The following is an 11,720-nucleotide window of genomic DNA, read 5'->3' on the forward strand; positions in this document are numbered from 1 at the left end:
TTGTTCCCCTCTGAACTTTGAGATTCCCCGCACGGTAGGCCGAATGGCCCCATACCTATCTGACATACAAGCACCACAGCAGCACAGAGCCTTTCCACTAGCAAGATTCAATGCACTACCATCAGCAACCTTGCATGGGAGATATAATAATATAGCAGTAGCCAAATCACTCGCTCACAACTTTAATGCCAGGCGCTCACAAAGTAGAATTTTTGCTCACAAGACTCCACAGCTTAGAGGGAGCACCGCACTGGACTCGAACTTTGTTTTGTTCTACGGGATTACTTCCCTTTAGGAAGCTGGGCCCGAAAAGGACATTTGGCTGCAGAAGCCTGCATTTCCCTGCAGGAGGCAGACGTCCCGTTACAGTTCAGCCAGCAGCTTTTGGGCTGCCGAAAGGCTGTTTAGCTGCCTCAGGGTCTTGACGTCCCTCTGTCCACTGAGACAGACTTGTCCAGATCTGAAAACTGGCAGGATATTCTTAGAGCCAGAGGTGATTGGTCGCATTTCTCCCGTGGGAAGCAGAAGGCAAGCCGGGAGCGTCTGAACAGCGGAAGACAGCAAAGGCTCAAACAGGTGAGTCGGCCCTCTTTGCCACCTAGACTTTCAGTATGTCCCATCTGGGAATCCCTTGACTTTCTCGGAACTTCCCCAGAGGTTTGACTGATGACGCCATAATTCGCCCCTCTACTTCCTCCGTGTCCTCCGCTCGCAACCCTCTACCAACGATCTCCCTGTGGGTTTCTTGAAGTCCATAACAAGCCCCAGTTTATTTTTAAAAATAATTTTATGGGTTTCTTGAAGTCAACAACGAGCCCCCAATTTATTTATTTGTGGTAATTTTTATTTTGAACTTTTTAAGGAATACAGAATTTTAAAAAAACGATTAGGGGAAAAGAATAAAAGGTTAAATTACCAAAACATCGTCTAATGGGCATTTTTTTGCAAATATAAAGGACAATCCTTAATTCAAATACTTGAATTTTTAGGGGGAAAGCCCCAATTTATTTTTAGGAATCACCGTCCTCTGCGTCGTCCCATTTTTCAAAGTTTATCCCCGTTTTATCTCCCTTCTTCAGGGCGATTGCTGTCTGTGTTTCGCCTTTTGGAAAAAGCCGGGGACACCTTTTTAAAATGTGGTTAGTGAGAAGAGACATGTACTTGCCTCCGGGTCCTCTAAAAGTTCATTCCCTGAGGTCAGGCACAGCATAAATCTCAATTCTCTGGCCAATGCAGAGGTAGATATTTACCATTTCTTTTAGAAAAGTAATGCATATGTTGAACCGAGGGATTGTGAGCCCCGAACTAACCGACAAGTGGATTCAAAACAGCGGTCTGTGGCTCTACTTCAAAAGCAAGCTCCAGAGAGCAAAGACTGTTGAGTTATGTTGGAATAGCTGCAATTTAGTTGGAGCCAGGGCATGCAATTGAACATTTGCATTCCAATTGTTTGTAAAGAGTTATGGGGAGGGAAGGCAGCGTAGTATAGCATCTCATCAAATCTCAGAAGCTAAGCAGGGTCAGTACTTGAAAGGGAGACCACCAAGGAAGGCTCTGCAGAGGAAGGCCATGGCCAACCACCTCTGCTTCTCCCTTGCCTTGAAAGCCCCTTGCTGGGGTCGCCTTAAGTTGTAAGCCAAGTAGGGTCGGTACTTGGAAGGGAGACCACCAAGGAAGGCTCTGCAGAGGAAGGCGATGGCCAACCACCTCTGCTTCTCGCTTGCCTCGAAAGCCCCTTGCTGGGGTGGCCTGAAATTGTAAGCCAAGTAGGGTCGGTACTAGGAAGGGAGACCACCAAGGAAGGCTCTGCAGAGGAAGGCAATGGCCAACCACCTCCGCTTCTCACTTGCCTCGAAAGCCCCTTGCTGGGGTCGCCTTAAGTTGTAAGCTAAGCAGGGTCGGTACTTGGAAGGGAGACCACCAAGGAAGGCTCTGCAGAGGAAGGCCATGGCCAACCACCTCTGCTTCTCCCTTGCCTTGAAAGCCCCTTGCTGGGGTGGCGTGAAATTGTAAGCCAAGTAGGGTCGGTACTAGGAAGGGAGACCACCAAGGAAGGCTCTGCAGAGGAAGGCAATGGCCAACTACCTCTGCTTCTCACTTGAAAGCCCCTTGCTGGGGTGGTGTGAAATTGTAAGCCAAGTAGGGTCGGTACTAGGAAGGGAGACCACCAAGGAAGGCTCTGCAGAGGAAGGCAATGGCCAACTACCTCTGCTTCTCACTCGAAAGCCCCTTGCTGGGGTGGTGTGAAATTGTAAGCCAAGTAGGGTCGGCACTAGGAAGGGAGACCACCAAGGAAGGCTCTGCAGAGGAAGGCAATGGCCAACCACCTCCGCTTCTCACTTGCCTCGAAAGCCCCTTGCTGGGGTCGCCTTAAGTTGTAAGCAAAGTAGGGTCGGTACTTGGAAAGGAGACCACCAAGGAAGGCTCTGTAGAGGAAGGCGATGGCCAACCACCTCTGCTTCTCACTTGCCTCGAAAGCCCCTTGCTGGGGTCGCCTTAAGTTGTAAGCAAAGTAGGGTCGGTACTTGGAAAGGAGACCACCAAGGAAGGCTCTGTAGAGGAAGGCGATGGCCAACCACCTCCGCTTCTCGCTTGCCTCAAAAACCCCTGGCTGGGGTCACCATAAGTTGGCTGTGAATTATGTCCTCTTTACTAAGACACCCAGCTTCAAAAACTAGATCGGGGCTGGCGGGTACAGACCAACCGATAACAGGGTGTGGCCGGGGGAGAAAAGCCCCTGACAGTGCGTTTTGTGTCTGTGCGTGGAGTGGAGAGTGATTCTTTGTTTAAAATAATAATTAAAAAAGTACGCAACAGTGTCCCTGAAACACTGCAGGGTATGTATGTTATCACTTCGATTGGCTGGCTTGGCGGCAGGCGGAAGACTGGAATAGCATTGCTACCTCATCCGAGTTGGCACAGCCTGGCTTATCATCTTGGCGACTGACATTTGAGTATCTCTGCCTCCCCCCCGCGCGTATCTCTTGCTGGAGAGGACCCAAATCCCAGGTCCCGATCCACCTCCATTTTCCTCTGCCTTTCTTTCTCGAAGTCTCCCACAAGGGCTGTCTATAGTTCTCGGGTTTTCAGACCACAAATACCAGTTCTCACAACGTCCGATCTCCCCCGATCTTCTCTCAAAACTGCTCACCTGTCTTCCTGCCCTGCGGGGTCTGGTGTATCTGCCTGCACTGTGCGTACTGGTGTGCCTGGCTTCCCTCAGTGAGTGCAGGAACGATCAAGGGCCGCTAAGCCATTGGAAACTAAGCCACTGGAGTGGAGACTAAGTCATCTGCGGAAAAGTTGAAGAAGCTGGGTATGTTTAGCCTGGAGAAGAGACGGCGGACAGGTGATATGATAACCATCGTCAAGTACTTGAAGGGCTGCCATATAGAGGGTGCCGCAGTTTTGTTCTGTTACCCCAGAAGGTCGGACCGGAACCAACACGTTGAAATTAAATCAGAAGAGTTTTTGGCTAAAGTTTAGGAAGAAATTCCTGACAGAGCAGTTCCTCAGTGGAACAGGCTTCCTCGGGAGGTGGCGGGCTCTTCTTCTTGGGAGGTTTTCAAACAGAGGCTAGACGGCCATCTGACAGCAATGCAGATTCTGTGAACTTGGGCAGATCATGAGAGGGAGGGCAGGAAGGGTTGCATCAGGGCTTAGTTCTTACACGCCCACGGAAATGCTGATCACCACTCTGGGGTCAGGAACAATGTTCCCTCTAAGCTGTGAAGTCTTGTGAGCAAAACTCTACTTTGTGAGCTACTGGCATTAAAGTTGTGAGCAAGCAACTTGGCTACTGCATAAATTAGTGTGTTCTGGAGCCATCCTTCCTGAGCTAAGACAAAAATGTCTGAGCCAGAGGCTAAAAAACTGTGAGCTAACTCACACTAACTCAGCTTAGAGGGAACACTGGTCAGGAAGGAATTTTTCTTCAGGCCAGATTGGGCCAGGGATTCTGGAGGTTTTTGCCTTCCTCTGGGCATTCACCAGGGATCACTGGGGAGTGGGGGAGGGGGAAAGTGGCTGTGAATTTCCGGCATTGTGCAGGGGGTTGGACTAGATGACCCTCGGGGTCTGTGCAGACAAAATGCCACACTGCCTTGCACAAGATTCAAAGACCAGATCTGAAGAGCATTAGGCACGGACGGTCATTCCTAGAGCATGGCTCAGCCATTGTCCCTGTGGCCGTCGCTCAGTGCCGCTTAGCCTTACGGAGCTCTCACCGGTTTGGTTTAATGGTTAGGAGCGCTTGCACAAGATTCAAAGACCAGATCTGAAGAGCATTAGGCACGGACGGTCATTCCTAGAGCATGGCTCAGCCATTGTCCCTGTGGCCGTCGCTCAGTGCCGCTTAGCCTTACGGAGCTCTCACCGGTTTGGTTTAATGGTTAGGAGCGCGGACTCTAATCTGGGAGATCCGGGTTTGATTCCCCACACCTCCACACGCAGCTGCTGGAGTGACCTTGGGTCAGTCGCAAGTTCTCTCAGAGCTGTTCTCTCAAGGGCAGTCCTCGAGAGAGCTCTCTCACCCCCACCTACCTCCCAGGGTGTCTGTTGTGGGGAGGGGAAGGATATTGTAAGCTGCTCTGAGACTCTGAGTGAAGGGCGGGGTATAAATCCAATCTCTTCTCTCTCTCTCTCTCACATCGGCATTTGAGCCAAAAGGTGCAGGATCTGACATTTCAAGGCAAATTGCCCCTTCTCTAATGCTTCTAATTCCCAAGGGATAGATATTTGTTCAGTCCACAGGAGGGTAGATTTTGACTGTACCTTAGAAGAAAGGTCCTAACACAAAGAGCGCTTTGACAGTGGAAAGCGTTACCTGGCTGGGAGAACATGTCTCTGTGTGTCTCACAACCCTCTGCCGAAAATGCTCTTGTTTGAGCTTTCCGCACTGAGGAGGGGGTCAGTCTAGATGAGCTCTAAGACCCCTTCCTGCTCTATGATGCTTCTGTAGCTTGAAGCGGATTCTCGAAAGCGCTTTGTGCACTTGAGATCTGCCGTGAGTTTCCTGGCCTGCAGACGTTCATTGGAGAGCTTCCAGCTCTCCTTGTAAGGAACAGATTGATTCAATTCCGGGCGGTGGAGTTTGCATTTATCTCCCCCACCCCAACAAAGGCTGATTCTGCCTTGGCTTTTCCCTCTGTTGTTTAACAAAACCCACACTGGAACAGAAATTCCCCTCTGCATTGCATGCTGCTTTCGCTTCCTTTGATTATCAGGTGTTCTAGTAGCTTCCACACTCCATGGCACTTTTGAGTTCTTTGATCGCGGGATTTAATGGTGCCTTCGGCATAGATTTATGGCTGTTTGTGGCCATCCAGGGGTGGCTCTGCGGTCAGTACGGAGTTGCCCTGATGGTATTTGAATGTGGTTTTGGGCTGAACTGCAGGCTGTGGAAGGTCGGTAGTTCGAGACCCGAGTGTGCCGCAAGACGGAGTGAGCTCGGTGCCGCATGATGGAGTGAGCTTCCATCTTTAGTTCCAGCTCCTGCCAACCTAGCAGTTCGAAAGAAAGAAATTGCAAGTAGATAAATAGGTACCACTTCGGTGGGAAGGTAACAGCGTTCCGTGCGCCTTGGTGTTGAGTCATGCTGGCCACATGACCACGGAAACATCTTCGGACAGCGCTGGCTCTTCGGCTTTGAAACGGAGATGAGCACCGCAACCCTAGAATCGGATTCGACTGGCTTTCGAGCAAGGGAGACCTTTACCTTTACCTTTACTTTTATCTTCCTCCCAGTTGATAAAATGTGGACCAATGCTAGATGCAGAATCACCAAAAGTTTGGCAAGTTCTTAGACTCTCTCTCTCTCTCGATTGACTGCAAAGCACATCCTCTACACATCAGATACTCCTGTAGGACACTTTTGAGACCGTGTTAAGGACACCGTCTCTGCTTCATTACATGCCTCTCGGCGTTCCACCGCCTCGTTAATTAAGCAAAGGGCTTTCCTTTGATACGCTCGGATAAAGATCTTGTCATCGCACTCTGCCAATTGTGTGCTGTATATCTAGTTTTTGTGCCCTGTGGAGTGAGGAAATGCTCTTATGTCTTAGGCTCTTTCGAGTTTTATGACGTTTCTCCGGGGGTGTTGACAGCAGGGAAAGGCCCGTCGTGAACGTTGACAACTGGGGGCCGCTAGCTCCGAATGGAGCCCGCTTACTTAAAAAGAAACACCTTCGTGGTGCTTTGAATTGGGGAAGGGGGGGGGGATCCAAGGACGTGCCGTTTGGTTTAGGGGAGACAGATGCCAGTTGAAATCGTAGCAGGGCCACTCAGGGTGTTTACTGGTGCACTTGTCTTCATCTTGAGGCAGTGAGTTCCACAAGTTCCACACAGCATGAAGAAGAGTTTCCTTTTGTCTGTCCTTAACCTACCTTAACCTTTGTCTGTCCTTAACCTTAACCTGTCTGTCCTAAACCTAGCCCCTCAGTTCCTGAATTATAAAGGAGGGAAAGTACGTTTTATCCACTTGTCTTCATCTTGAGGCAGTGAGTTCCACAAGTTCCACACAGCATGAAGAAGAGTTTCCTTTTGTCTGTCCTTAACCTTAACCGGTCTGTCCTGAACTTAGCCCCTCACTTCCTAAAACCTAGCCTCTCAGTTCCTAAATTATAAGGGAGGGAAAGTACGTTTTATCCACTTGTCTTCATCTTGAGGCAGTGAGTTCCACAAGTTCCACACAGCATGAAGAAGAGTTTCCTTTTGTCTGTCCTTAACCTTAACCGGTCTGTCCTGAACTTAGCCCCTCACTTCCTAAATTATAAGGGAGGGAAAGTACGTTTTATCAACTTGTCTTCATCTTGAGGCAGGGAGTTCCACACAGCAAGCAGAAGAGTTTTCTTTCATTTGCCCTTAATCTGCCTTAACCTTTGTTCCTGAATTATAAGGGAGGGAAAGTACGTTTTATCCACTTTCTCTGTACCATGGGTCATTTTATAAACGTCCCTTCTTACCCGTCCTCTTTCTTAACGAAAAGCCTCAAGTTTGTTCACCTTTTCTCATGAGGAGGGAGCTCCAGGGGAGGACCAGGGATGAAGGTAACCGGGAAGACCCATTCCTTGACTTCACGTTGTCCAAGGCGGGCTACGAGCAAGGAGAAAGTTGCCAACAATATAACCAGCCAGAAATACAAAAGCAACCTTGAAGAATGTAAACGGAATCTGTTTTTGACAAAAATGTTTATAGTGATAGTGTATAAACTGACATTGCAAACGACAAAGTGCGTTATTACATTAAAGGGCATCCAGAATACATACAAAATACAAGCGGGAAATGAACCCTGCTGAAATACAAGCTTAAAGGGACCGAGCCAATCAGCAGTCCTCTCAGGCTGTAAGGACAAGAAGCAGCAAGCAGAAAAACTCTCTTAAAGGAGACCAGTTTCTTGACATAGAGTCAGAAGTCATCCTAGAGGTCACCTACTCCAACCCCCTAGCTCAGTGAGGGAGTTAGTCAACTACGGCACCCCACTCTCCTTAAAGGAGCACATGCCTTTTTAAAAAATGTTTTAACATGATTGAAAAAAGCATTCACAGGAGAAATGTTTGTGAGGACGTGCCCTTAAGAAAGGGGAGAGAGCCCCCCAAAGCCCCACTGTAGCTATGGGCCTGGTTATCCCACAGTGTAAGAACAGCACTCTGTGCACGCTCAGATACACCCTTTCTTAAGTCACCCAATTCCAGAAATTTATTTAAATTTATGTGTACGTTTTATTCTGCTTTTGGGTTGCCCTGAGCCGGTCTTGGCTGGGAGGGCGGGATATAAATCTAAATAAACAAAGAACAGCCAACACTGGAAACTGGTTCCGAGGCTCCGGTGAAGCCTCATAACGCCTGCAGTTTGCAACGGGGGTGGGGCCTCATGAGTCCTCATGTAAAGAGTGACAAACCGTCGGATTACAGGCATGCTATCAAATGGATATCAGTTGTGAATACAGGCAGTCCCTTCTGGCTCAGGGCCCAGCATCTGCCGCGCTCCAAGGCAGATTCCCTACCCCGGGGTATCGTATAAGCGGATGATTTATGGAAGCAGGTGCGGAGAAAGGGGGCAACCCTGTTAGCCGGGCGGAGAATGCTGACTTTGGGGCGGCTCGTTTTCACCCGGCGAACATTCTGTGCCGGGACAGACTGATGAAAAAGAAAGTGGTGTGTGTGTGGGGGGGGATGCACACGAAGGAAGAATTGGGGAGGATCCCCTGTGCCTTTGGGGCTTCCGAACACCTAGGAAAGGAAGCTGGGAGAGCCGGAAGTGAAAAAGCTGTGAGCTAGCTCACACTCACTCAGCTTCGAGGGAACACTATTGGGTGTAGTAAATAAGAAGCTGGAGACCGACTGGTGATGAAGGTGCATAGAAAGTTTATATCAATATAATGGTGAATATATACACAGAGATATACAGGCTATCATACAGCATACCATGCCTTAGCTTGAGAGACTAAGTCCCCGACCCAGCTTATCAAGCTGATAGCTAATATACTAAACCCAGCCAATCACTAACAAGGTGAATCAATTACCAACTCTAACAATGCCTGATAGAGAACACCTGCTAGTATAACACCTGGCTGTAATTACTTAATCACTAGCATGACAGCTAGGACTGTCAAACAGATCAAACCGTTCTAGTAACTGCTTGCTACCTCTATTACCTAGAGATATATCTCAATAAACACTAGCTGGGACCAGTGTTCCCTCTAAGCTGAGTTAGTGTGAGCTAGCTCATAGTTTTTTAGCTTCCGGCTCACCCATTTTTGCCTCAGCTCAGGAAGGAGGGCTCCAGAGCAGACTGATTTATGCAGCAGCCAAATCACTTGCTCACAATTTTAATGCCGGTAGTTCACCAAGTTGAATTTTTGCTCACAAGACTCCACCGCTTAGAGGGAATATTGGCTGGGACTGTACCACTTTTGGATGTAGGGGCTTCACCACCGATAAATGCTTACCTTCCAATTGATTTACATCCGACTTTCCCACTGATGGAGGCCGCCGAGGCGGAGGCCGCCGAGGCGGAGGCCGCCGAGACGTCAAAATGACACAGACTCTGTGCATTCAAAGGCAGCACCACAGAAAATTGAAAATGGACTCCTGCTGATGAAAATGGAGAACTTGCACTGCCGCACAAGTCTCTGTTCACACGTTAAGAGGGAGTAACTAGAATGCTGCTAGGCCACCTTTGAGGGTTGCCAGCCTCCAGGTGGGGCCTGGGGATCTCCCGCGTTTACAACCGATCTCCAGCTGACAGAGATCAGCTCCCCTGGAGAAAAGGGCTGCATTTGAAGGGTAGGCTCTCTGGCGTTGTGCCATGCGGAGGCCCCTCCCCTCCCCAAATCCCGCCCTCCTCTTGTGGGGAGAGGAAGGGAAGGTAATTGTAAGCTGCTTTCAGACTCTTTAGGGTAGAAAGGTTCCCTTGCTCGAAAGCCAGTCGAATCCGACTCTAGGGTTGCGGTGCTCATCTCCGTTTCAAAGCCGAAGAGCCAGCGCTGTCCAAAGACGTTTCCGTGGTCATGTGGCCGGCATGACTAAACACCAAGGCGCACGGAATGCTGTGACCTTCCCACCGAAGCGGTACCTATTTATCTACTTGCATTTTCTTGCTTTCGAACTGCTAGGTTGGCAGGAGTTAGGGTAGAAAAGCAGGGTATTAAAACCAGCTCTTCTCCTCCTCCTCCTCCTCCTCTTCTCCTTCCCCTTCCCCTCCCTTTCCCTCTCCCTCCTCGTGGTCTTCTTCCTCTTCTCCTCCTCGTCATCTTCTTCCTCCTCTCCCTCTCCCACTGCCTCCTCCTCCTCCTCCTTCTTCTTTCCTCTCTCTGTCCTGCAAGCCATTGTAAAATGTTATCTCCTTGTTAGAGAATCCTCTGTTCATTTCCCCCCAACACTTGTTGACTCAGTCTGGCGATGCCTTCAAGGATTCCAGGTACGTGTCAAGTGTGCACCTGGCTTCCCTGACCGACAAGAAATTCCACAAGCGGTGCTACCGTTTTTAATTGCCTTTTCTTTGGGAGGTGGTAGGGAGCACACTAGAGGCTTACAATAAGTCGATAATATTTGAAAATATACACTAAGACCATGAGCCAGGGAGCAACTTGGGCATAACAATGTAAGAGCAAATTCCCTGTAGCAGATCGTGGTCCATTCCCCCTATTTAGAAAGGTGGTCACCTCAATATTTTTGGAAGGCCTACAAGCATCCCCCTTGCTCTTGCCCCTCCCCCAGCACTGACACTCAGAGGTATCCTGCCCCTAAACATGGAGGCTCCATTCAGTCACTGTGTCTAATGGCGGTCACTGGACCTGTTCTCCACGAATTTGTCTCTTTTTTTTGGTCTTTTTTTGGTCCTCCATGAATTTGTCTTATCCCCTTTTAAAGCCAGTGAAACTAGCAGCCGTCAGTATGTGACAGTGGGGTCAAAACGCTGAGTGCTGCCCCCCCCCTTCGTTTTAGCAAACTAGCTAGAAACTCTCCGCTTGCTGTCTGCCTTTTCAACGCTACTTAGTTGCTAACATCCGCAGGCACCATTCAAAAACATTCTTTTCAAAAGGATCTGGAATATCAGATTTGATTGGTGCCGCTGTTCCCCAAGCAGTTGAAATGTTTGTGGATATTCCATATCTCATCAGCTCAGCCTTTAGAATCAGAGGCTTCAGTGCCATACAATATAGACTGGCATTTTAACTTTCCCATGAGATAAAGCTGGAAGTTATGAAATGTCCCTTGTGGACAGGCAGGGTGTTCACTTGTTTCCGATCCGGTTCTAGCGACCCCGTCAAGATGGCTCACCGGAAGAAGAACACGCCTGCCCAAGTCCAAAGCGGATCCAAGAACGCTTTCACGGAGACCCCTGTTGTCAAAGGACCCAATATGGACTCTCTGGGATTTCAGGCTATGGACAGCAACGTCCCCGGCCTGTCGCAGGTCATCCTAAAAAACCTCAACATGAAGAGCTACGATGAATACAGGTGAGCCAAAATGGCCGACACAGCTATGGACCCCCGGTTCGCACTACTTTATTTGCAGCTATTCTCTGGGATTTTTAAGCTGCATTGAGATGCGGGGAGGCTGTTTGTCCATTCTCCTCCATGCTCTTTTGCTCGGGTGCCTCCTTTGCAGGTCTGCCATGGAAGGCAAGAAACCGGGCGCCGAATTCGGCATCCGGTCCTATTTCGAGATGTTCCAGAAGATGGAGGACACGTTCAAATTCTGCGCCGAGTGCAAGAAACTCCCCGAATCGCTGCCCAATCCCAAAAGCCTGCGGAGGTGCAAAAGGTAAAGATGATAATTGCGTTGCAGCCATGGGAATTTTTATTTTTATTTATTTAATTTATACCCCGCCCTACCCCAGCAAAGGGCTCAGGGAGGCTCACAACATAAAACCAATCTCCCTTAAATATAAAAGCCGAATGGTGGTGGCACTTCTCTAGAACATTCCACACACTCAGGAATTGGTTGGCGCCCTGGTGTGTCACTCAGAATCCGTCCCTATCCATTGGCTGCATTGCTTGAGTCTCGCCTCCAACAATCACAGAATCACAGTGTGCGGTCAGACGGGCCGTTTAGTCCGCTTTCAGCCCACCTCAGAAACAGATTTTAGCTGTGCGATCACACGATCAACATCTGCCTCCCATCCCCAGCCGTTGCTTTCCGGCTCAAAACCGCTTTAACCCGGAGGTATTTGTGAATTTCCTGCATTGTGCAGGGGATTGGACTAGATTACCCTGG

At 49.2% G+C, this 11,720-nt stretch overlaps 1 protein-coding gene across 1 annotated transcript in view; it reads left to right on the forward strand.

Moving 5' to 3' along the window:
* The first annotated feature begins 415 nt into the window (after positions 1–415).
* MSS51 (MSS51 mitochondrial translational activator) overlaps positions 416–11,720 on the forward strand; it is a 28,096-nt gene continuing 16,791 nt past the window's right edge. Inside the window, exons 1-4 of the mRNA XM_015419407.1 lie at positions 416–576; positions 1,080–1,238; positions 10,760–10,960; positions 11,112–11,267. Of these exons, the coding sequence (XP_015274893.1) occupies positions 1,231–1,238; positions 10,760–10,960; positions 11,112–11,267 (365 nt within the window). The 5' untranslated portion in view covers positions 416–576; positions 1,080–1,230. The remainder of the gene's footprint in view (positions 577–1,079; positions 1,239–10,759; positions 10,961–11,111; positions 11,268–11,720) is intronic.

The sequence above is a fragment of the Gekko japonicus genome, unplaced genomic scaffold, assembly GCF_001447785.1.
Source record: "Gekko japonicus isolate JY-2015 unplaced genomic scaffold, Gekko_japonicus_V1.1 scaffold513, whole genome shotgun sequence".
Lineage (NCBI taxonomy): Eukaryota > Metazoa > Chordata > Lepidosauria > Squamata > Gekkonidae > Gekko > Gekko japonicus.